The following is a 26,939-nucleotide window of genomic DNA, read 5'->3' as shown; positions in this document are numbered from 1 at the left end:
TGGTGCGTCTTTTTTTTTTGTTTTCCTTTTTCTTGTCGATTCTATTACAGAGATACCTGGACCAGCTAAAACGGAACTAGCTACTTGGGCTTCCTTCTACGATGAGACTAATAACAAGATCCCTTATGGTCAAACGGAGATGGATAAGGCGGAAAATAATTCCGTTTATATGGAAAACTCTCTTCTTCACGGTTCAAACCACGCACGCCTTCCTCCGACATTAGCAACAGCTTTACCTACCTCCGTCAAAATCGACAAAAAACGGCCGACTATGAACGTCTCTTCTTATGCCACCGATCTTACCATAAGACATAACGCTTTATTTTTATTATTATTATCATTTTCGATCACTATGCCTCGGTGGTCACAGTGATGACGATATGATAATGATGATCGAGAGACTCGAACTAAACCAAGCTGATCGTTTAGTTTTGTCGTTTTATTCGAGATCGATCGAGTGAATATTATTGACATTATGTCCGACATCATTATTCATCCTGAAAAAAAATTCTTTTAATAGTTTAGATGCTGACGAAATTTTCTTATCGTCGTCGTCTTCCTTGATACATCAACTCTACTATGGATTTTCATCATGGATATAAGGCGCTTCGTATTTATATAGATTGAATTAGAGAGAGAGAGAGAGAGAGGGGAAAAAGAGAGAAAGAAATAGAGTTGATGAACATTTTAATATCCATATAAAATTTCATCGCGTATGTATGTATGTAAAACGCGTCGCCTTGTATCATATATCAAATTCGCGTTTTCATCGAGTTCTATACCGACATTTACGAAGATCAGAAAGTTAAATAATCGCATAGTCTTTTAAATTTGTTTAAATTATATAGGTATAGCCTGTAGTATCGTTAGTTTTTATCAGATCTGGGCATTAACAAAATTTATTATTATTTCTTAATCGCACTTTTAATAAAATTCAAAGTTTTAAAACGAAAATTTTAATAATTTTAAACAAATTAGACAAATCATTGAAAATGATTTTGTTTGAACGAAATGTTATCTTGATATACTTAATTTAAATATACAGTTTGAGATCAAAAGTACTTAGTTGATTTTAAGAATCAATTACTCTTTTGCGAGATTTTTTATAGACTAATTTTCTTTTTCAAATTGTAAAACTAGATGCTTAACTACAAGCTTAAAATATTCTCGGAAAAGAGTAATTGATTTTTAAAATCATTTAGAAACTTTTAATCCTGTATATAAATGGTTTCTTTACTTTTTATATTTAAATTGTTTATATGATCACAAAAAAAGGATATCAGTTTTTGAGATATTACTTAAACTTCTTTTGTGTTTGAAACAATAAATATGCCCAGATCTGGCTTCGACGAGAGACGATATTGTTTTCTGCGAGAAGATGGTGGATAGCTTCTCTGGAAGAGTAACCAAAGACTGAAGAAAGCGAAGAGGAAGATCTATTAATTGTCACTCGAAAACACTTTCACCGGTTGACGATACTTTAGCATTTAAAAAAAAAAAAGAAACATTTTTCCGTGGTACACCAATCTCTTGATTTACGCGAAATGTTTGTTTTCCATGCAGTTATTTTTTACGCGGATAAAAATCGTCTAAAATGAAATCTGCCAGTATGGAAAAAAAATACTACAGAGGAAAGCCAGTATAAATTATAAAAATATTTATTTTTCATATAGGTTCATATAAAAAAAAAAATTATAAAATATTCTGCAAAACGTAAAATAAATTTTATTCTTTGTCGCGGTATCGTACTTCGTATCGAATTTCAAAGCAATCAACGTTTTCTTTTTCAATTAGCTCAAAGTCAAAGCACTCGTTAAAAATCTTGTCTTTATCGTACATTAAATACATTAAATTGACAACGTAGTAGAAATTCAATAAAAAGTATAGAAGAATATACGTATGTAATCTTTGAACGGGGGAAAATAGATCGCGTATAAACGTACCGTGTAAATTTAATATTAATGGTGGTTTAATTTACATCTATAAAGAAAGCCGCGTAAATCAAGGAACGAGGGTGTAGTTTCAAAGTAGACATAAAATGTTTAAGAGAGAAATCACCAATAGATAGACAGTAATCGGCAGTTTTTTCGTTCCATTTTAGAGAGCACCAATAGTTGATTTGTAAGAGGAAAAAAAAAGAATTGTAAGAAAAAGAAGGGAAAAAAGAAAAAAGTATCATCATCGTCACCAGTGAAGGGTGAAAAGGGAAGAGGGTGGCTGTGAGTAATGCGTCGAAGTGGACGCCATAATATGTCAGGGTAACTTTAGGATAACTTTAGTACTTTCGAGCTACTTCCAACGAATGTGTCTCATTCTGAGTGTAGATAGTTTTTAACGTTCTCTTTTCTAAGTTTATCGAAAAAAAAAAGAAAACGAAAAACACCAAAAAAAAATAGTCAAAAAATAGGTTGATGTGCAACAAGGCAATATATTGAACTTTTTTTATTTTTTTATTTTTTTGAAATAATTTTTTTAAAAAGTAGCCACGTTGAACGTCATTAAAAAAAACATATCTTTGTATATCTCGGCTTATATTATAGTATTATATACGCGGTATGTAATATTATAGTATATACATAGTAACTATGATTTCAACGACGACAGATATGTGACAGTAAGTAAAGTGTCTTTTTCGATGCTTATCTATACATCCAAAAAGAAAAAAATCTTTCTTTCTTATCGTCATCGTCGTTGTCGTCGTCGTCATCATCATCGTTGTCGTCGTTATTGTTAATGAACTATGTTCGTTAAATCAAATGGAACTCTTGTCTGACGTATATGAAAAGTTCATTATAATGATCAACATTACTCGTGTAAACCCCAAACTACATATAATTACAATTAAATATAGTTATACGTAGAATTTTTGTCGATGTGCGATTGTAAGGATAAAAACATATTTTCAATGAATGCTTGTAACTCTTTAAGAGTAAACAAAAAAAGGCGTACACTTTAATATGTGTGTATGTATGTGTGTATGTATATATATATATATATATGTGTATGTATGTATATATATATGATTACCTATATATACGAAATATCAATCAAGGATTAACTTGTTTCTTTTCATTTCAGTTTAGAAAAAATTATTTCTTATCGCGAATCTCATTATGAGAATCGATCGAATTAGAAACATTTATTATGAGAAAAAACAAAAAAAGAAGATATCCCATAACAGAAATACAGGAGTGAGCCAAAAATTTTTGGATGGACCAAAAGTGATTTTTAATGTCAATTACTCTTTTTCGAGACTTAATAGGCTCCTTATAAGGCTTGTAATTTTACAAGCTATATTTGTAGTTTTACAATCTAAAAAAAAAGATAATTAGCCTGAAATGTTTCGAAAAAGAGTAATTGACTTTTTTTAAATCATCTAGAAACTTTTGACTCATCCTGTATAATTAGATAAGTTATCTCTCTCTCAAAAAAAAAAAGAAAAAATGAAGGAAACTTTCTTCTATATGCTTTTAGTGCTTTTGCTTATGTGATCAAAGAAACGAGCGAAGAAAACGAGCATCTCCCGGAAGTTTTCATATATTAAATTAATAAGAAGATACACACGATACGCATCGTCGTCAAATATTCAGTCTTATGTATACCTCGCATAATGTTCATCTAAAATGTCTGAAGATCGACACAATGCCTTATGATTTATTATGCATATATAGCCTCTGTAAATATTATACATACATATACATATAATTATATACAACTATATCATGCATCTCGTAATAATACAAATTGTATCGATATATTAATTTCAAATCGTTTCATTTTTATAAATTGATGCGATTTATAATTAATTAATTTTTTATTTTAATTTTATTTTTTGTTTAATTATGAAGAAATTAATTCGCATATGTTTCATCAGGCTGGATCTCTCGCGACGTGTGGTTTTTATAAACAATAAAAATATGTAATCCGAGGCTTCCTGCGAGTATATAGTATTAATTATAGTCAACATGTTGATTTTTTATAATAGATATAAAAATTGTTGATATAAAAGTGTTGGAAAGAATTTGTGCTTCTTAAAAGAAATATCATATTAACTGGATTTTAAGGAAAAAAAAGAGAAAAATTAACTAGAATGTTACTTTTTTTTTTTTTATTATTTCTTTTTTATATCGCCAAGAACATACAAGAAAAAGAGAAACCAAAATATGCGAAAGATTTTAGAGAAATGTAATTCGCTTTTAATCATGACTTAATGTGTTATATAAATCGTTAAAAATTGCTCGATTTTTAATTAAAAAAAAAAATTAAAAAAAAAGAAAACTAAAATATATCTGACATATATATATATATATATTACAATACGTATCTATATATCTATTATACGTGTCATTATTATACGATGCTTTTTATATATATATATATATATATATATATATATATATAATATATATATATGGTTTATTTATTTTGACTTGTTTATTATTTATACTTACGCTGCGAGATTTTGCATATAATTTGAAAGAAGCGATCAGCAACAACGCGTAGAACATGTTTCGTTATATATATATATATTTGAACAACGTTTGGATATAAACACTTTGACGTATAGGAACGATGATATAGTACTAACAAAAAAAAAGAAGAAAAAAAACAAAGAAGGTTGTTATGCGTGAAATAATCTAATTTTTGTAAAGGTAAAAAACTCTTTAGGTATAAACTGTGCGGGCGCAGTGTTCGTGTTAGTTTAGCGACGGCCATTATGCGTTATATGCAATATTTGCAACAAACGAACGAGAACAAACAAACTGACAAACGAAAAAAAAGAAAAAGCAAACAAACAAACAATTATCGACACATTACGATGACTGTATCACTGACAATACGTGTTTATCATTCTAAGCGTCGCTTGTACCGTAGCATCGTTAAAAGAGTGTGGCTAAGAGAGAAATTCGATTTCACCTTCGTTATAAATCAACGTAATCCTTTCCTTGTATTAAAAAATAAAAATTAAACAAAAAAAACAATATTAGCTAAAATGCGTTAGAATAAAAAAAGGAAGAAGGAGAGAGACGTATATATAACTTATATATACATACATATATATATATATATATATGTATGTATATATATATATAGAAGTTCAATCAATATAGTCAAACATTAGCCTTGTGTTAGTAAAAGCACAGAAAACTTAGAGTACTTTGAAAGCCAATAATTCCTATGTGTCATATAACTTTCCTGAAACTGATAATCCGCTTACTTTAATTTTATACATAATCGCACGATATAATAGATCCATTGTATTTGAAATCTCTTTTAATATATGACCAAGTGGAAGTTTTAAAGAAAAAGTAAAAGAAAGAAAAAAATAAGAGAAGACAAAAGTATTTCTGCGAAAAGATTTGTAGAATGAGATCCAACCATCCAAATGATCCAAATTCATTTTCCCTATGATAAAGACAATAAAACTAAATTGAACTGTTATCGATGATCTTAAAAATAAAACTAGAGAATATAAACGAACTTATTTATACAAATATATATATATATATAGATACATAGATAGATAGAAATTAACAAAGTTCTGGATTGTCCAAAGGACAATAATCAAGCTTAGGAAAAAGAAGTGATAGTTAAAGCTAAAGGAGAGAAGAATAGTTGGAGGTGGGTGAGGAGGTGGGAGGGAGGGTGGGATGAGAGGGAAAACGATTAGCACAAAGGACAAATTATAATGATAAATTCGTCTTTAAGAAACTATGAAGATCTTAGACGGTTCATAAATAAGCACAACTGTTCGAACAGCTGGCGCGCACGTAATTCGTCGTGAATTAATTTAAGGGGGGCCCGTGCTGCTTTCTTTAGCCGCCGTGCTACCACTTTCATTAAAGGTCTGCTGGCGCCATTTGGTGGCTCACTTTATGCTGATTTTATTTCCCTTCTTTCGCGAACTTGAGATCTGCGGTAATTGTGCGGTATTATTACCCGGAGAGGGGCATTATGGCCACGTGAAATATTGCCCGTCGAACGCGGAGTGCGCCTTCTGAAGAAGATTTCACGGTTCGCTGAAACTCCTTCCTTCCTTCCTTCCTTCCTTCCTTCCTTCCTTCCTTCCTTCCTTCCTTCCTTCCTTCCTTCCTTCCTTCCTTCCTTCCTTCCTTCCTTCCTTCCTTCCTTCCTTCCTTCACTCCTTCGTCCTTCCGCCTTCATCTTCTTCTTCGTCTTCCTCAACATTTCTACGTCTATATGTCTCTCTCTTTCTCTCTCTCCTTTTCTCTCTTTCTACCTATCTGTTTCTCTCTTTCTCTCTCCCTAAAATCACCGACACTACCGTAGCTACTACAAAGCTTCCTTCTCTTCCGACTTTCTACGTCGCGTACTGTTGTTTCAACTTCGGCACGAAATCATCCCTGAGAAAACTTGTGCACGCCTGCACATCACTGACAGACTTGGATTTCTTCATCCTCTTCTTCTCTCTCTCTTTTTTTTGTTCTTTGTCTCTTTCTTTTTATTTCTCTCTCTCTCTCTCTCTCTCTCTCTCTCTCTCTCTCTCTCTCTCTCTTCCATTCTTATTCTTATTCTTATTCTTATTCTTATTCTTATTCTTATTCTTATTCTTATTCTTATTCTTATTCTTATTCTTATTCTTATTCTTATTCTTATTCTTATTCTTATTCTTATTCTTATTCTTATTCTTATTCTTATTCTTATTCTTATTCTTATTCTTATTCTTATTCTTATTCTTATTCTTATTCTTATTCTTATTCCTATTCCTATTCCTATTCCTTTCCTTTCCTTTCCTTTCCTTTCCTTTCCTTTCCTTTCCTTTCCTTTCCTTTCCTTTCCTACTTCCAAATTACGTCGCTTTATTCCACTAGATTTATTCGAATATTATCCTATCGGTTTTTCTTTTTCTTTTTTTCTTTTTACGTATTTTCTAACTCACACCAAGCTGGCTGTCCTCTTCCTTAAACTTAACGACCACACCAACGAACACTCCTTTCTTATTTATAATATGTGCGACAGCTGCGTCGTCGCACATTTTTTAAAAATCAGATTTGAAATTTTCATGTCTTTTTAACAAAAAAAATAGGTAAATTTATTTAAAAGAATCTTTACTTGTGAGGATCTCTCTTTCTCTCTCTCTCTCGTTCTTTTCTTTTATATTCATTATCTCTATTAGATTTTTTTAAATTACCACGTTTTACTTCTTCTGTTTCTTTTCCCTACCTTTTTTTTCTATTCCAAACACAATCTCAAGAATTTATTTTGTAAGACTAATGTCTACTTTGATTGTGCACGTAGATAGTGCTCTATGCAATAAACGTCAGACGTAATCGCGAACGGTCTATCATTAGAGATCACCGCCTTCATTTCAGATAGAAATCTAAATGCACAGTTTACGTGGTCAAAAAAGAGAATAGTTTATCTTTCATTTATTGAAAAAATAATTGTGCGAAAAGCATTATAATATTTTTTGTTTTATATCTTTGAATAGTTCTATTTAAAAAACAAATATTAGTGTTTGATTGCAAACGTTTTTATGAAATAAATTCTTTTTTTATTATAAATGAAATATATGTGATTTGTAAATTGTCCAAAACAGTGCCATTTTAGATTCGTTCTAATCGATATAGTTACTTCTTAAATATTAAAAATCGATACTTGCTGAAAAATAAATTATTAGTTTATATTATAAATCCCGCGAAATGTATGGATTTGAAAATTTGAAAAATAGCGCCTTTTTAACTTCGTTTTAATCGATATAATTGCTTCTGGAATATTAAAAATCGATACCTCGTATATTTATAATTGTAGTGTGTAGATTGTATCGATATATCGAAATGTGACATAATTTATTATTAAATATGATCGTAATAATAAAAAATAAAGCATTAATTAAGTTATATTTGAATAGTTTTAAAGGTAAAAGAAAGTATTTCGTAAGTTCACAATTCGAAATTGTAAGTATCGAGAGTCGAATATCGATAGTTGAGATTTCGATACTTTCTCGATCTTACTACGTTCATTGAGCGGGACGCCGCGCCGTATGGCCATTGTGTTGTGTTATGTCGCATCGTATAAATTGCGTGATTCACGTGCAATAGAAATGCTTATGAGAAATGTAAGTTATTAAGGATAAAAGGACGGTGGTAGATAAGTAGCGAGGATAATCGTAAGTTCTTCAAATTATTTCAGTGAGTAAGAACAATATTGGATAGAATAGGTTACTTGCATTTTCTTGATTACAGTCATCTTGTGCCACACCCTGGCTTCGCCGATGCTGAACATTGAATTCCTGTCATTTCCATCACGTCAGGTTATAAATTTATTTATTTCATCATTACAGAATTATCGTATACATTTATGTTTATTTTTATAAAATATTTATATCTGAAATCAAAGGTTGACATTGCATGTTTTTGTTAGGCTATAAAATGAGAATGCATCCGACGTGGTTAGTTCTTTTGTGCTTTTTTGGAACTACGAATATTGTATTAACACAAAATGTATTTTATGAGGAAGAACGATATAAATGCCCTCAGAATTGGGTTACATTTCAAGAATCTTGTTATCGTTTTATTAAAAGTCCAATAAAAGCACGAGAAGATGCCAGAAGAAATTGTCAAGCTTATCAGAGTGATCTAGTAGCGATTAATTCTTTGGAAGAACATGGATTTATATTATATCAATTGTTATGGCAAGATCCTCAGCACCGTCAATGGTATACCGGTATTAAGTATCAAGGCGGAACTTGGATAAATGAAGCAGACAATACACAGTTAGTAAATATGGATAATGCGTTTTTACCTGAACCCTCTGATAATATTTTTGGAAGAGATTACTTGGCGTATTCTTATCACAATAATTTACAACGTTGGGGCTTGGAAAAGGTTACAGGCATAGATAAATTATTGTATATTTGTGAGGCACCTATTTCTAATTTGCATAATTTAGTTGAGGATGATCGTACATATGAATATGGCGTTCATATTATTGATCCTTTGAAAGTACCAAGAGGACCATATTTTATCAAGCAACCTGCCAGTAAAGTATTTGATGTGTCAAATAGAAAAACAACTAATGAAATTTCTTTGAGTTGTTTTGCTGGTGGTTACCCAACACCGACTTATGAATGGTTTAAGGAAGAATATGAAAGTGATAGATTAATGGCAACAAAGATAGATCCATTGTTAAACACTAGATATACTATAAGTGGTGGTACACTTATTATTTATGACCCAGAACAAGTGAGATATTTTTATCTTTATATAAATTCCTATTTGTTAACAAAGAAAGCTCTGTAGATTTATTCGTGTAATAATTGAATTGTTTGGACAGACAGAAGATCGAGGTACTTATCATTGCAAAGCAACAAATATGTTTGGCACTATTATATCAGAAAGTGTTGAGCTTTCTTTTGGATATATTTTGGAATTTAATTTAAAACGTTCTGAAGAACGAGGAGACCAGAATTGGGGCAAAGCAATTTATTGTGATCCACCTCAACATTTTCCTGGTGTAAAATATAATTGGGCACGTGAATATTTTCCAAATTTTGTGGAAGAAGATAAACGAGTATTTGTATCGTACGATGGTGCTCTTTACTTCTCTGCATTAGAAACAATCGATAGAGGCAATTATTCATGTAATGTCCAAAGTGAAGCATCTAATACAGGACGTAATGGACCATTTTTCCCATTGAGAGTCGATCCACATTGTAATTATTATTCTCCATTGATTTACTCAGTTTTATAAGTCTGCTAAAAAATTAATTTCTTTGATTTTATTTGTTTGTATTTTTAGCATCATTTCAACAACTAAAATTTCCTAATAACTTTCCAAAGGCATTCCCAGAAGCACCTGTAGCTGGTGAAGAAGTCAGATTAGAATGTATAGCATTTGGATAGTATGTATATTTAGTAAACAAACGATTTATGGTACTAAAAGAAAGTTAGTTTATTGTACTAAAAGAAAATTATATTTTAGTCCAATTCCTTCATATAACTGGACTAGAAGAGGTGCTCCTTTACCAAGAGGTGTATACACAACAAGTTACAATCGTGTATTGATAATACCATATGTACATGTGGAAGATCAAGGAGAATATGTTTGTAGAGCACATAATGATAGGCACTCTATTGAAAATTCAGTAAGATTGTCTATCCAAGCTGCTCCCAATTTTACTATACCATTAACAGACAAACACATGGATAATAGAGGAGAGTTAACATGGACTTGTGAAGCTTTTGGTATTCCAGATGTAACATATAATTGGTTTAGAAATGGAGAGTTATTAGATATGGAAACGCTTCCACCAGAAGATAGAGATCGTTATCTCATTCAAGATAATGTTTTAAAAATAACACGATTAGATCCAGAAACAGATCAAGCTATGTATCAGTGTCGTGCTAAAAATCAACTGAAAACAAAATATTCATCCGCTCAACTAAGAGTTTTATGTAAATTATCTCTTTTAACGATCTCTGCAATTATTCAATAATATATTCATTGCGATTTAATATATAATCTTGCAGCATTAAAACCATCTTTTAAAAAAAGACCTATGGAATCTGAGACATATGCAGCAGAAGGAGGTAATGTTACTATCATCTGTAATCCTGAAGCTGCCCCCAGACCGAAATTTGTATGGAAAAAGGATGGTAATGTGATTGGTGCTGGTGGTAGACGTAGAATTTTAGAGAAAGGAAGTCTGGTAATCAAACCAGTTTCACGAGATGACGAAGGAACTTACGTTTGCACGGCTACGAATGAATATGGAAGTGATGAAACTCGAGGAAGACTTATCGTATTACGTGAGATGAAATGATAAGATTATAAATTTAATATGCACCCACACATATACGTGTTTCATATAATCTTATCATCTCATGAAACAAATACTGATTCTCTATAAATATTACAGGTGGTCCACGGTTAGTGGAAGCATTACCACAGCGTATTATCATTGCTGTAAATCAGAATCAAACATTATACTGTTTAGCGGAAAATGATGAAATGTTAGACGTAGCATACATATGGACGCACAATGGTATGCGTATCAGAGAAAAAGATACTATCAACAATCCAAGGTTAAACATTAATGGGGGAACATTAAGTATCATTAATTCGACTCTCGGCGAAGCTGGAGAATACGAATGCATAGTTAAAAGTGCAGTGAGTCGAATTTCGAGTAAAACTATAGTAATTGTGGAGGGACCACCAGGTCCACCAGGAGGTGTTCAAGTTGTCAATATAGTCAGAACATCGGCAACGTTACGTTGGACCGATGGTGCGCTCAATGGTAGATCTATATTGATGTATACTATTAGTGCAAGAACAAATTGGAATCAGACATGGTTTAATCTTGTAGAAAGTATGTGTAATTTGTCGATAAATTCATCAGCTTATGTTATTGTACGTAACTGATATTTGGACTTCCTAAAATCCATTCCATGTGTCTTCTTTCACAGATATAACAGCTGTCGAGGTTGATAGATACAACGGTCGTAAAGAAGCATTCATCGAAAATGTATTAAATCCTTATACGACTTACGAATTTCGTATAGCAGCTTTCAATGAACTCGGTTATGGACTACCATCGATGCCATCCCCTCAATATAGTACACCATCGAATAAACCTACCAAACCACCGAGTAACATCGGTGGAGGAGGTGGAAAAATAGGTGATCTTACAATGACATGGACCCCATTATCTCCGTCCGATCAAAATGGTCCTGGCGTTCATTACAGAGTTTTCTGGCGTCGTAAAGGTCACGAAACTGAATTTCAATCTCTACTATTACGTGAATATGGTAACGTTGGTATATGCGTTGTACAAATCCAGCACGAATATTATTATACCGAGTACGAAGTAAAAGTTCAATCGTTAAATGCAATTGGTTCTGGACCGGTTTCCGATATATATACGATCTTTAGTGCTGAAGATATGCCACAAGTGGCACCGCAGCAGGTCGTTGCTCATGGTTTCAACAGTACAAGTTTGAACGTCAGTTGGGCACCTATTGAACAAACTCGTGAAAAAGTTCGAGGGAAATTAATCGGTCATAGAATAAAGTACTGGAAGGAAAGTAATAAAGAAGAGGATGCCGTATATTACTTGTCTCGTACCACGAGACCGTGGTCACTCGTTGTGGGATTACAACCTGATACTTACTATTACGTTAAAGTTATGGCCTATAATTCTGCCGGAGAAGGGCCTGAGAGTGAACGCTACTTAGAGAGAACTTATCGTAAAGCTCCACAGAAACCACCGTCTTCGGTCCACGTGTATGGCGTGAATCCATCAACGGTTAGGGTTGTGTGGCGCTACGTCCAACCAAGCTTAGAAGAAGAACCATTAATAGGCTATAAAATACGTGTATGGGAGGTAGATCAAGACATGAGTACTGCAAACGATACCATTATCCCTGGAGGTTCTAAACTTGAAGCCGATATCACAAATTTGAGCCCTGGCAAAGCTTATCATTTGAGAGTACTCGCATTTAGTAATGGAGGTGATGGACATATGTCCAGTCCTGCGCATACATTCCAAATGGGTGATGCTGCTGCTTTTAGAAGCAGCGCGGGAAATAAAATCCTAGATGCTAGTTTAGGTATATGCTTATTATTACTTTTAAGAGCCTTCAATTACGTTTAAATGTAATTGAAGATTTCAATTTAGATTTATCAAAAGTCATAGATCGAAGTACGACTATAAAGTTTATTAAAAAGATCTTAAAAAATGCTAATTCTTTGATGTAGCTTATAAAAATATTTAAGAAAAGAGGAAGCATGAGCCTATATAATGTTTATTAGGAAGCTCTAAAGAAAAGTATTTATCAAAACGCAGATTAAATTTAGCTTAGAAAAAGCCGTGAGGCGAAGTACGATTATGAAGTTTATCATAAAAGATCTTGAGAAGATATTTATCACAAAATGAGAAGTACATTTTTATATCGATATTAATCGAACGTTAGAGATAAAGAAGGTATATAGAAAACGTTACAGATGTTTACATATTTTCTAGAGATTGACAATAGATCATTATCTCTCTTATCTTTAATCTATTCTATATTAGCTATATATTTTAACTATATGTTAAAAAAACAATTCGTATTTATAAAAGATTCTTAAGGTGCCTTTAGATACTTCTTACTGCCTTATTACTGAGATCGCATGTAACTATGGAAAACTCTGTAATGCTTTTTATATATCTTATCTTATTGTTATTAATAAGATTTTATATATCTAACTTTAATTAACCGAAGTGTTCTTATATCACTAGAGAGCAATAGTACATATACCTTTGTAAATAGTAGATTATTAACAATCGAGTTAACAGTAGTCGTCATTTTTTGTGACTATACTGTTACATTTATAAAAAAAAAAGCAAGATAAAAAGTATATATATATAGAATCTATCGATATTATATACTAAATTTTATATATTACTTTTTAATTAGCAACTTTGTGCTAAAAGTAAAATAATTTTTAACGAAGATAAAAAGAAGATATGTTTATATCATAAGTAATGTGCATTCCATATAAATTCGGATTTTTATTCAACGATCAAAGCAATTTAATTTAATATAACTTATAAATTTATTATATATATTATAAAACGTTAACAATGCACCCGAGCCTCTATTTTTTATAAGAATCATATATAATTTTTCTTACTTAATATTACTTTGTAACGCTATATAAAAGAGAAAAAAAGGCAGCAAACTTCATTTCCGTCCATATGAATGCAAGTAACGAAATGTGTGAGTAATTTTTAATGGATTATGTTACTTTAACAAACATTATTTGTCGCATATCGTTGCTTGAATATACATAGAATTAAAAGATTTATGTTCTATACCATAAGAATTTCTTATAAATATATATTCAATATTTTTTAATAATGCATTCTTTCTCTTTTTTATTTTTTATTTTTTTTTTATTTTTTTTTTTTTTTTTTTTTTTTGCAATATATTTAATGCGTGGTACATTGAAGAGTACCAAGCTTTAATATGGAACACTTATCTTTCTTAAATAAAATTCTGAAATCATTCTCTATCAATATTTTTAGATAATAGGATAGGTTGATGAACTTGTGTAATCAATTGATAATACAAAGGATTATCTAATAATTTGTTCAAAGTATATAGGTACTTAAACGAACTTATATATAAAAGAAACTAAGATGAAGAGATTAGTTAGTAATATATCACTGATGAACTTATATCTGTTAATAAAGGTAAGACATAGAACTTATTCAATACAAATTTGACATAGAATATAAAGACAAATATTTTGGATAATTTTGTTAAAAATCTTCGTTTTTGTTTTTATTTTTTTGGAGCATGAAAATATTACTATCAATAAAAAAAAGCGTTAATTAAATTACGCCTAACAGAGAAATCAAATCTGTTTTAATCGAGATAATCGACTACAATAAATATTATCATTGATATATATTCACGCACTTGTGTCAAATCTATAAAGATATAAAGTTTTTTTTTTCATATGTCAAATATCTGCGTAATATCATGATGATGATAATAAAATAAAATAAAAAAAAGATTAAAAAACAAGGTCAATAAAACAACGAACTCACGAAGAATGAGGTTAACCGAAGTGATCACAATAATACACATAATATCATGGTATGTTATCCTTGTTCTATATACACTTGGACAGTATTATGTTCATTAACCTTGATATACATTCTTTTTTAATTTTTAAAAAAGAAAAAAAGAAAAATAGACAGCGAGAAAATTGTCGACGCGAAAGAAGACGAATAAGTATACATAATTTTCTTAAAATAATTCATACGTTAAAAAAAACGATAAGATAAGAAAAAATTATAATGAAATAACAAAGCCTCTAAAAAAATAAATAAATAAATAAACTCAAAGTCCAAGTTTATATACTCGAACTTTCAACAACGTTTACATATCTATCGATGTAATCAAATGAATATATCCTACTCGTCATTGAAGATAATATTAAACAAGGTTATAGAATAACGATAGACAAATTTCTATATTAAATTGAAACACATCTTAAAATAGATATATAAATAAAAATAATGACTTATTGAGAGAGTGATGTATTATATACATCTAGGAAGTGATCAACCAGTTATTACCTTCACTCACAAATGCTCGTAAAAACGTTACTAATATTTATGTTTACGTATATCCATTAAGAGTGACGGAATTTACAGCTGTAAATACACGACTAACAATAAACGTGTACTGTTTGTCGAGGCTAAGAGTAACATTTGTAGTTCTATTTGAGTTAAAAGGAGTCATTAGCTAACTGTAAGTATTATAAGATCGTTAGAGATATCTATACGTTGGATTAATGCAATTTTACGCGCTTATTACGTTGCTGAATTTTATATAATTATTCATTATCACATAATATTTTATTTCTTTTTTCAATATTATAAGTAAAAGGTATAAAGTATCCTCTTGATATCAAATAATATGTAATCTTGTAAGATTAATCGCATTATGATTATTATCGATTACAATGATTTGTGTAGATCGATTGATTAGAATTGAATTATTGATAACATTATTTTTTATCAGTTATAATTATCAGTCGATTACTATTAAGATAAATGATATACGTATAAATTACTTGAACGAATGTGTCAACGGTAACGCAATAGTCTGTTTTACTTCGTGTCACCAGGTATGCCTTCATTTTTGTATTCGTGTGAATGTAAGATATAGTCTATATCTATGCGATCTCTTTCTAGATAAGACAAAAAAACATTGTTAGAAGTATTTCAAACTCGCGCGTTATTTTATATCGAAAGACGTGCTTAGCATTGATCAGTGGAATTTTGGGGTTTGTATTAATCTTTTTAAGTCGAAATTCTTTTTTATTGGATATTTGATATCCACAATTATATAAAAATTAGACAAATTTTTTTTTGTTATAATAATATCGAATTCTATTAAAGTAATTTCTTCAAAAAAAAAAAAAATATATGTAAAAGTTTTTGAATTGCTTTATGTATTAAATATTCGAATATGGCGCGCTTCTGGTGGATTTTCAAATTTCATATTATTTTGATGAAAAGATCATTTTAGGATATTGAATATCTACAGTCAGATACAAATTAATCAATAATTATTTTTTTATTTTCGTGATAATATTAATTTTGATTAGAATAATTTTTCCGAAAAAAAGAAAGAGTAAAAATTTTTGAATTGTATAATAAATTGAATTGGCAAATATGGCGCGCTTTAGCAACGTCCAATACATCATTGTATTTCGTTGCTATGACATTTCCTTTGTCTGATACCTTTGCTTTTCGATTGCCATTCTGATTTCGCAAGACAGAAAGATCCGTTGGTTGTATATATATATATATATATCCTTTGCTTGGATATAATACTTTGATTTCCGGGCTTTGGATTTTCTTAACTTTCTCACGGTTCACCATTAAACATATGAATAGGTATGAATATGTATATATTTCTCGTCTTTAGTAATATCCAATGCCATTCATATTCTGTCGTCATTGTGTTTATTAAATTCTTTTCTATCTTCCTCTCACACGTTAAAACCACCCACTCGTTACATTACACGCTAGAGATCGTTTATAGTTAACACAAATCGCTGACTTCAACACTCACTTATTTAATCTCATACATACGTATATATATATATATATATATATATAAATTAGCTGTACGTGTACATATTCACACAAATAAAATTAGCTCGTGAGAGTACAGCATAGAATACATGGAAACATAATCATAGAACACGCCCCTGGCTTCTTAACTAGTGATTGGAAAGCTTTAGAAGAGACGAAGATTTTATGTAGATTTATTCGTTTTTTTTTCTTTTTTTTTTCTAATACGAGCAAAAATTTCATTAGAAAATAAAATACCAACATAAGTTCTTTTATTTTAATATAATTCGTTGGCCATTGACGATTAGACGATCATTTGTAAATCATTAAATTTTGAAATACGTTTTATATGTAATTATCACTTTCTCCTATTTTTTTTTTTTTTTACATCTTTTAATCATGTTTAAAATAGTTTCATTTATATTAATTAAGAAAGATTACGATTGTTTTGCACGCAGGCGCACGCACAAATTCTTGTCCTTTGATGCGAGTATGTTGTATAACCTGCAAAAGCAAAGTCGAAAGAAAGAGAGAAAACATGTACGATTGAAAATAAGAAAGAATTTGTAAAGAAAAAAGAAAAAAGCACCGTGCAATTCTCTTTCCTCGTACGATGAAGGGGGGAAAAAAAACAGTATGTGCAAATATGCCGGCGATGAATCTCACTACTATCAAAAGTGATAGTTGTGTATGTGCATGTATATTAGAGACCAATGTACACGACTTTAAACGGCGGTGGTTGTGTATAAAAATGAAATGGGGCATTGGGTGAAAGTGCTCTTGGCTTGGAGGTCTTATATCAGATCAGTGTGCCAGGAGCAGCATAGGATGTCTATGGAGATTTTGTCTTCGTCCTAATGACGAGATCCCATCGTGTCTATAACGCTGTGTTTTTTTGAAAAAAAAAAATATATATACATATATACATATATATTTTTCTTTTCTCCTTTTTTCCAAATTATGCAATCGAAATCGCGTTGTAGTATCTTTCAATAAAGTTTATTCGTTCGATTGGATTAAGAGAAAAAAGTATTAAAGCACACATAGTTTTTGCAGAAATGGTGCTAACAGTGTGGATATGGTGCTTTCTTGTGTCGGCAAGTCAAGTGGTAATAGCTTTGGAAAATGGATTAGCTAAGACACCACCCATGGGGTGGTTAGCCTGGGAAAGATTTAGATGTAATACTGACTGCAAAAACGATCCTGACAATTGTATAAGGTAATGTATACTTTTACTTTCTTTTTCTGTCAAACTAGAATAGACTACGTTACATCGAGATGTCCATCTTTGAGATTTTATTATAAATCTTTTTTGCTTTTATTTTATTTGACTTTAATTTCACTATGAATATGGAAAATCAAGAAGATATGCTTCGTAAACAATAAATTAATATATTTGATTATAATAAATATTTATATATTTATTATTTTTTGTATAAAGGTTTATAATAATAAATAAATTCATTCAAGATCTTTTAGAGTTAAATAATATGCATATATTTAATATTATAACTACTTGTTTACGTATTTTTGTTTTTTTCTGATACGCATATACACAAATATATATATATCTTGATAAAGTTTGTTTATTCCCTAGCAATATTATATATTTTATATTGCAGTGACCAACTATTTCGAACAATGGCTGACATTGTTGTAGCAGATGGTTATGCAGCAGTAGGATATGAATATATTAATATAGATGATTGTTGGTTAGAGAAAGACCGAAATTATAATGGTCAATTGGTCCCAGATAGGAAACGTTTCCCATATGGCATGAAAAATTTAGCTGATTATGTAAGTTAACATAATCTTTTAAAATATTATATTATATATGTTAGAAACTTGTAATGTTGAAGAATTTTTAGATCAAAATTGCTAACTCTTTATAACTATATAAAGTTTTGTGCTTTTTAAAGTGAAGTATTACTCTAATATTATTATTATTTATATTTATTTATTTTGCATAATTGTGTAGATACATTCAAAAGGACTTAAATTTGGAATTTATGAAGATTTTGGTAATTACACATGTGCTGGTTATCCTGGAGTAATTGGATATCTGGAAACTGATGCATTGACCTTTGCATCTTGGGATGTAGATTATGTAAAACTTGATGGGTGTTATGCACATCCATCAGAAATGGATAGAGGTATGTTTATATTAAGGCATTATTTATATTATATTAGTAATGAATATTTTTATTAATTAATATGAATATTTTTTAATAATTTATATATATATATAATTTTCATTATTACTGTGAATATAAAATGACCACATCACTTAATATTTTAGGATATCCAGAATTTGGATTCTATCTAAATCAAACAGGCAGACCTATGATATATTCATGCAGTTGGCCTGTTTATCAAATTTATGCTGGTATGCAGGTTAGTATTATAAAAATCTAAATTTTCTAATCGATTCTCTAATAATATGATTTTTTAATTTTATTTTTATAGAGCATTATTTAATTATTTTTATAATTTTTTCAATTTCTCAAATATCCTCTCTAAAGTTTCTCTCATCTCAATAAGAGTGCTGCAAATTTTTCTACTTCTTCATTTTTTTTTATAACAAGCATAAGACTAGCTCTGTCTATACAATGGCATACTACATTGTTAGTCCTCTGTTACGAGTCTGCCCCACTCTAATCCTCTCTCTACCTGTGATCACCGTAATCTTTACTATGCGAAGAGACGCTACGGATTGATAAACACGAGATCGGCAGCGAGTGAGAGTGATGGAGTGGGGAGAGCATCACACATATTATGGGTACCTCCATATGGAGAGTATACTTAGGAAACGGGAGGTGTACACTGACACGTATATTATTCAGTTGCACGAAATGAAAAAAATTACTCGCGAGTATAATAAGAGTATAATAACGACCATACTTTTCTTCTCAGTTGACAGTAAAAGTACAAGTGATTAGTAAAATCTTACCACACTTTCATTCATTTAATTGTCTAGTCACATTCATAGTTAATTATATTCGTAACATATAATTGTAACTATACCATGCAGTACATGTATTCAATTTTTAGCCAAACTTTACTGCAATAATAGAACATTGCAATCTCTGGAGAAATTTTGATGACATACAAGATTCTTGGAACAGTTTAGAAAGTATTATTGATTATTATGGAAATAATCAGGATTCTATTGTACCAAATGCTGGACCTGGACACTGGAATGATCCTGATATGTTAATTATTGGTAACTTTGGTTTAAGTTATGAACAAAGTAAAACGCAAATGGCTCTATGGGCTATTTTAGCTGCACCTTTGTTAATGTCTGTTGATCTTCGAACAATCAGACCAGAATATAAAGCTATTTTACAAAACAAAAAAATTATTGCTGTGGATCAAGATCCACTTGGTATACAAGGTCGTCGTATATATAAAGTTAGTAATCTCATTATACATGTTGAAATTATATATATATGAACACATTCGAGAATACAATAAAACTTCTTTTTTTGTAGCATAAAGGTATTGAAATATGGGCACGACCAATAACGCCAATACATCAATCATATTATTCTTACGCAATTGCGTTCTTGAATAGAAGAACAGATGGTACACCTTCGGACGTTTCAGTTACATTAAAAGAACTTGGTTTACAATATCCTGGAGGATATAAAGTAGAAGTATGTTATTAATATTAAAATTCATCATTTACTTAGTATATAAGCAAAATATTTATAATCAAAATATTTGTAGGATTTATACGAAGATGTGAACTATGGTGTCTTATTGCCACATACAAAGATAAAAGTTAAAGTAAATCCATCTGGGGTAGTTATTCTACGATGTGATTTACAACTTGAAGACATCTATACCTCAAGTCATTATACATCTTATGAGCCTTTAAATCAAGTTTTTAAAGTTAGGCAAAATCCATATGAATAATGAGATGTTCAATATTACATTTCCTTTTGGTTTCTTTTTACTATAAATATTTGATCATGCTATAATATATTTCCGAAAATAAGAAGTAAAAAGTTTTATATGTCGTAAGTTTATTAAAAATATTAGAAAAAAAAATATTAACTTTATAAAAGAAATTAGATTTTATATTCTATGATATATAATATATGGTGAATTTTTTCTTACAAATATTCAAAACTCACCAATAACATCGTATATATGTAACATTTTCTGACATATTTACATATTCATTTTTTTTGATGATATGCACCACGCGTAAGCATTATCAAAAATACGTTGCCAAGGCGACCTTTCATATCTCCATTCTACAGGTTTCCAAGGCCATTGCCACATTTGTGTACACCTTTCTGGATGTGGCATCATAGCCAAGTGTCGACCGTCAGTTGAACATATAGCAGCTATACCCTCTAATGAAAATGATTTGTTCTTTTATAATCTTATATATGGATAAGTTTATATATATTATTATTTTATAAAACTTACACACATATTTATCAACTCACCTATGCTACCATTGGGATTGAATGGATATTTGTCAGTGGGATTACCATAATCATCGGTATATTTAATCGCAAGACAGTTTAATTTTTTCAGTGTATACAATAATTCACTGTTGCGAAATGTAAATCTTCCTTCACCATGTGCAATCCATACACCAAATACACTACCCTCCATTCCTTGCAGCATGATAGACGGTGATTTTTCAATTCTAACATTACTCCATCGACATTCAAATCTTTCCGATATATTATGATCTAAGAAAATATCTGGTTCTTCTTTACAACCTATAGAAATAATACGTAGTATCTCTGTATGCCAAAATTTTATATTTTTCTATATAAAATACGAATTTACCATTGTCTTTTCCAATCCATCCTAACAAACTCATTAATTGACAGCCATTACACACTCCTAAACTGAACGTGTCTTTGGAATTAACAAATATTTCTAACTGTTTTTCTAATAGTGGGTGAAATTTCAAACACGCCGCCCATCCTTTTGCAGAGCCTAAAACATCTGTAAATAATTTTCGTTATTAAAGGAATACATATAAATATTTTTATTATTTATTTGAATACATGATATTTTACCTGCATAACTAAATCCTCCAGGAAAAATAACACCTTTGAATCTATCAAGTGTAATATCATTATTTAATAAATCTTGCATTGTTACATCCCAGACTTCAAAACCTGCTTGTTCCAAAGACACGGCCATTTCTCTATCTCCATTTATCCCTTCCTCACGAATTACAGCAACTTTTATATTAGCTGTAATACAATTTTACATGTTATTATTATATACATATCTATTATTATATAATATAAAAAATTCATATACTAATTTACATTACACTTACAGGTTAATAATCTTTCAATTGAATGAAGTTTATGATCAGGATTAAATGTTAACTTATAATCAGGAATAGTTCTTTCTTTCAGTCCATTAAATTCTTCTAGAGCACAGTTAATATTAGTTTGTCTACGTTCTAGTTGATAACTTGTTTCTTCCCATGTATACATTAATGGTTGGATAGTAGTATCTAATACAGTCTTTTCATTTACTTTAAAAATCACCTAAAATAGAAAGAATCATTTAATTTGATGCATAATAAATATTTGCAATAATGAACATAGAAATTACCTTCGATTGAAATCCCAAACCAACAGACTTTCCTATTAAATATATTGGAATATTAAACTGATTAAATACATTGATTAAATATTCATAATTATTTCCTTCTATTTCTAGAATCCATCCAACTTCCTCACAGAATAAAATATCTATAGGAGATCCAGATTTATGAGAAATATTAATATCTAATCCAGACATTCCAGCAAAAGCCATTTCTAATATACAAGTGATCAGTCCTCCATCACTTATATCATGACCTGCTAATACTTTTCCCTCTGCACAATATAATATTATATATTTATTAAAATAGAAAAAGATTTATTTTTAAATAGAACTTATTACATATATATTTAAAAGACACTACCTTTTATCAATTTTTGTGTAGCATTAAATGCATTTTTAATTAGAATTGCATTTTCTACAGTTGGAGTATCATTACCAAGCTGTTTGTAAACTTGTGCTAAAGCTGTCCCACCAATACGACTTTTTCCATTTGATAAATCAACGTAAATTAGATGACCTTCTTTTCCAGCTGAAGGCGCTTTTAAATCAGGTGTTATTACCTGATAAAATTAAAACATTAAAACATTAATATATAATAAAACACAAGATAAAATAAAACATTAAAATTATTAGAAAAAATATTTACTCACTTGTCGTATATCAGGACATGGTGCATAACAAGAAACAACAAGTGTTCCTGGTGCCTTAACAACATTTTTTTCTACACGTGCAGCCATACTAAGAGAATCTTTACCACCATCGATAGCTATACCAAACTCTTTCATAACAGAGCACAGAGCAGTACATGCTTCGTACATTGCTGCACCTTCTCCTGGTAATTTTGCAGCCCACATCCAATTTCCACTACATTTAACATCCTAAAAATAAGATGATTATAAATTTAGTAAGATTATATATTTGATATTGCGTCTACGAATAATATAAGTTTAATAAATATTAAAAACCTGAATATCTGAAATTGCAGCAAATACTAAATTACTCAAAGCTTCTGCTACTGCCATACGTGCTCCAGCAGATGCATTCACAAGGCCTTTTATTGGTTGTTCGCCGATCGATGTTGCAATTCCATGCTGAAATAATATATAAGAAAATTTTTATAATAACTAATCATTCCTAAAAATAGAAATGATTAATTAAAATGCATTCTCTTACTGTTGAATACATTGAAACAGCTGTTACAGCAACATCAGCTAAAGGAGTATGTAATGGACCAACACATTGTTGTTGTGCAATTAATCCTGTGACACAGCGATCAACTTTATTAACTAAATAACGTTTACTAGCAACTGCAGGCAAACGTAGAACTCTATCAAGAATTGAATCCACTGTCAAATCATTGGACAAATAGATTGGTGATAAATGCAGCTGTTTTCTTATAAGATTATATGTCTATAGATAATAAATATTTAATTGTTAAAATTTCTTTATATATTAGTAGATATAGTAAATTATTTAAATAGTTTTTTACCTTTTGTGGCATCTTGCCAAGTACTAACTCAAGTTCTAAATCAACTGGATATCTTATATTATTTTGTTCATATTTTGATAAATCAAAATCATCCTCTTCAGAAAGGATAATTTTTCCATTTCCAATTATCTTTCCAATAAAATTAATGGGACATTTTTCACGTCCCGCTATTTGCTTGAGCAAGTCAACATCCTTTGATTTACAGAGAATAGCATTATTTTCTTGATATTCAGCACCCCATAATTCTAATGTACTAATACTAGGATCACCCAATTCAAATTTCTTTGTAAATATTACAGCTCCAGCAGGTTCAACTAATTCCTTTAATACATTGCCTAAATATGAATTCATTATATTAAATATAATATATTAAATTAAATTATAATAATGAAATTGACATTATTTAATGAATTCTTAATGAATTCATGACACTACCATTTCCTCCTGCACCTTGATCATGAATGCTAAGAATTGGATTATTTGAACCTAATTCTCCACATGCACGAATTACTCGATTTAATTTTTGTTCCATTTCAGGATCACCTCTTTGCACTGCTCCAAAGTCTAAATCTGATTCATTATCACCTTGTACCTATAAATTATTGAACATGTAATAATATAAAAGGCAGTATTATACAAAAATAATTATTTGTAAAAAACATACTTCAACAGAGCTTGCTGCACCACCACCAACACCAATTCTATAAACAGGTCCTCCAATTTTTACAATTTCCATATCTATAAAAAAAATATTTTTAATGTAACATATAATGTATTGTATTTCCATATTGATTGCTTACCTTTTTCTGGTAATTCTTTCTTTGTCATATTTGCATCCACTGTACCTACACCTCCAGTAAACATTATAGGTTTTATCCATTCTCTTCTAATATTTTCATGATCTAGCAACCCAAAAGAACGTGCAAAACCAGATATAATTGGTTCTCCAAATTTATTTCCATAATCAGATGCTCCATTACTTGCTTCAATTATAATTTGTAATGGTGATGCCATATTACTAGGATAAAGCCATTCTTTGTCTTCCCAAGGTAAACTATAGTCTTTAAGACAAAAATATATTAGATATACTTATGATATGTATATATATATATTTATTTATTTATTCATTTATTTATTAAATAAATAGGAAACCTGGAATAAGAAGATTTCCAACACTATATCCTGCAGTTCCAGCAATATAATAGCCTCCTTTACCAATAGCTTGTATATCTCTTATACGTCCTCCTGTTCCTGTTGTAGCACCACTGAAAATTTTATTTGTTAATTGTGGAAAGTATAAAGAATATAATAAATAAAAGATTTAAATATTACCTGAATGGAGCAACACCAGTTGGAAAATTATGTGTTTCTGCAGTAAATATTAAATCTTGTTTAATTTTTTCTACATTAAAATGACTACATTTTGATGGGTTTGCCGGTCTCAACAAGTTTATTTCATAGCCTTTAATAGCACTGCTATTATCACTGAATTTAATGATATTGTTTGGATTTGAATAATTTTGTGTATCGATTATCATATCAAGTAAAGATTGATTTTTTTCTTCTCCATCAATAATCATCTTTCCTTTAAAAAACCAATGTCGGCTATGCTCGCTGTTTGATTGTGCCAAATCAAAACATTCAACACTAGTTGGATTACGTTTAAGTTTATGCAAAAACAAGTTTGTATAATAATCCAAATCCCAATTATCAAAGGCAAGACCTGTATCATGAGAGAATCATATTCTTCAATTTTTTTATTTTGATTTATTATTTAATGAAAATAATTAATGACATATACCTAATTTATAGCTTACATCCTCTAAAGCTTTTCTACCATATTTTAATATGTCTACTTCAAACCATTTTTCAGGTTTAAATCCATGATCAAAAGTCTCTATAGGTTTTACATATCTACATTCTGTCATCTTGTCATGTAAAACATCTACAATCTATAATAATGAAGATTCATTACATTATCTAAATATACATATCATATTTTTTCTTTTTTTTTTTAATTACTTAACTAAAATTGACAAAAATAACTAATATATTTACATACTTTAGATTCTGTAATTTGATCTAATGTACCATTATGTACGATATAATATCTGGTAGATATTTCTACTCTTGTTACTTTATGTAATTGTATTGATTTGCATATGGATATTACATTACTTGAAAATGCAGTAGAAAAATTCAATCTGGAACAAGGTATTATTATTTGTTATCATAAAATTATTATTTTTTATATAATAAAAATAAGAAATAACTACCTTGGACCAATTTCAATAACAGTAATTGTACTATTATTTTGATCAAATACACTAACGTTTTTTAATGTGTCAGTTTTTATAGGCGAAACTAATAACCATTGTAACAATTGTATTTCTTTTTCATTTAATTCTTCTTTAATTTCAATATAATAGCACAATTCAGTTTTAAGATCACTCACTATACTTGATACTTTACGTATATCACTTAATTTAGTTTTTAGTTGTGCTGATTTTAATCCAGGTAGTTTATAAAATTTTAATATTGCCATTATATATAAAATCAAATACAAATCAAATTAGAACACTGAATATTATTCTTCCACCGCGTGGAAAAGATCTACTAGCAATCGTTGTTGTTTTAGCAATTTATTGTAAACTAAATACATTGATTAGATCCCCCAGTAAGTTGTTTAGATAAAAAACTTCAGTTACATTACGATATCGTTAATTATTCATTGAAGATTCTTGCAAAATACTTTTTACTTTTTTTTCGTAATCTTCCTATCAAAGCAACTATTACGAGGTCATCAAGGCCATTGATATCATACATTACAATATTATTTCATCGATTAACGTCATATTTATTTCGTATTATATTTATCAATATTGTTATCGCACTATTTAAATAATGATAAAAAACAATTATTTTCCAATAAATGAAAAATTGAAATTTAAATCTATTTAATAAAAGCCATGCGCAGTTCACCATTTTTTTAATTTAATGCAGCATGGTACAATTTTTAACAGCAACGCATGGTTAGATGTTCTTTGAAGATTCTTGGAAAATAATTGAAAATATAACATGTGTAAAGTAATTATGTATTAAGGATCATGTTATTTATAGAAATAGTAATTTATATTTTCTTATTTTATAGAATTAACATTTTATTTTGCAGGTTTCATTGAATAATTTCTTAATCAAAATCGATATAATAGATCATTATTGCAATCAAATATCACGCCACTTATTCCGAAG

At 29.7% G+C, this 26,939-nt stretch overlaps 4 protein-coding genes and 1 long non-coding RNA gene across 29 annotated transcripts in view; 4 read left to right on the top strand and 1 right to left on the bottom strand.

Moving 5' to 3' along the window:
* LOC127070939 (lachesin-like) overlaps nucleotides 1–5,442 on the top strand; it is a 63,050-nt gene extending 57,608 nt beyond the window's left edge. For all 17 annotated transcript variants that reach the window (XM_051009569.1, XM_051009567.1, XM_051009557.1 and 14 more), the window contains one exon: nucleotides 51–5,442. In XM_051009569.1, coding sequence (XP_050865526.1) covers nucleotides 51–373 — 323 coding nt within the window. In that variant the 3' untranslated portion in view covers nucleotides 374–5,442. The remainder of the gene's footprint in view (nucleotides 1–50) is intronic.
* Nucleotides 5,443–7,969: 2,527 nt separating this feature from the next.
* Nucleotides 7,970–13,865, top strand: LOC127070919 (contactin). Its single transcript, XM_051009506.1, has 9 exons — nucleotides 7,970–8,131; nucleotides 8,208–8,275; nucleotides 8,386–9,206; nucleotides 9,298–9,676; nucleotides 9,763–9,865; nucleotides 9,946–10,418; nucleotides 10,494–10,772; nucleotides 10,883–11,332; nucleotides 11,430–13,865. Exons 3-9 carry the CDS (start codon nucleotides 8,394–8,396, stop codon nucleotides 12,614–12,616), a joined length of 3,684 nt encoding a protein of 1,227 aa, XP_050865463.1. The 5' UTR covers nucleotides 7,970–8,131; nucleotides 8,208–8,275; nucleotides 8,386–8,393; the 3' UTR covers nucleotides 12,617–13,865.
* Nucleotides 13,866–14,119: 254 nt separating this feature from the next.
* Nucleotides 14,120–21,042, top strand: LOC127070920 (alpha-N-acetylgalactosaminidase). Of its 9 annotated transcripts, none has more exons than XM_051009507.1 (9): nucleotides 14,120–14,200; nucleotides 17,651–17,822; nucleotides 18,226–18,400; nucleotides 18,582–18,756; nucleotides 18,903–18,997; nucleotides 19,655–20,014; nucleotides 20,095–20,259; nucleotides 20,333–20,625; nucleotides 20,872–21,042. In XM_051009507.1, exons 2-8 carry the CDS (start codon nucleotides 17,662–17,664, stop codon nucleotides 20,519–20,521), a joined length of 1,320 nt encoding a protein of 439 aa, XP_050865464.1. In that variant the 5' UTR covers nucleotides 14,120–14,200; nucleotides 17,651–17,661; the 3' UTR covers nucleotides 20,522–20,625; nucleotides 20,872–21,042. The 9 variants fall into 9 exon arrangements, with proteins under 9 accessions (XP_050865464.1, XP_050865467.1, XP_050865468.1 ...); XM_051009510.1 differs by having other exon boundaries at nucleotides 14,129–14,200; nucleotides 17,660–17,822; XM_051009511.1 differs by lacking the exon at nucleotides 14,120–14,200 and adding an exon at nucleotides 15,160–15,269.
* On the bottom strand, nucleotides 19,870–26,681 carry LOC127070918 (phosphoribosylformylglycinamidine synthase). Its single transcript, XM_051009505.1, has 19 exons — nucleotides 25,964–26,681; nucleotides 25,750–25,891; nucleotides 25,489–25,639; nucleotides 25,020–25,410; nucleotides 24,840–24,952; nucleotides 24,488–24,748; nucleotides 24,352–24,425; nucleotides 24,123–24,279; nucleotides 23,688–24,022; nucleotides 23,372–23,608; nucleotides 23,164–23,289; nucleotides 22,849–23,076; nucleotides 22,560–22,758; nucleotides 22,205–22,470; nucleotides 21,921–22,137; nucleotides 21,652–21,831; nucleotides 21,416–21,577; nucleotides 21,064–21,345; nucleotides 19,870–20,967 (listed from the first exon to the last, which is right to left on the bottom strand). Exons 1-19 carry the CDS (start codon nucleotides 26,230–26,232, stop codon nucleotides 20,780–20,782), a joined length of 3,978 nt encoding a protein of 1,325 aa, XP_050865462.1. The 5' UTR covers nucleotides 26,233–26,681; the 3' UTR covers nucleotides 19,870–20,779.
* Nucleotides 22,963–23,638, top strand: LOC127070921 (uncharacterized). The gene is made up of 2 exons (XR_007784736.1): nucleotides 22,963–23,102; nucleotides 23,184–23,638. It is a non-coding gene; the product is annotated as an uncharacterized LOC127070921 (long non-coding RNA).
* Nucleotides 26,682–26,939: the final 258 nt, after the last annotated feature.

The sequence above is a fragment of the Vespula vulgaris genome, chromosome 19, assembly GCF_905475345.1.
Source record: "Vespula vulgaris chromosome 19, iyVesVulg1.1, whole genome shotgun sequence".
Classification (NCBI taxonomy): Eukaryota; Metazoa; Arthropoda; class Insecta; order Hymenoptera; family Vespidae; genus Vespula; species Vespula vulgaris.
Note: the sequence above shows the minus strand (reverse complement) of the source record. Positions and strands in the feature narration are given on the sequence as shown.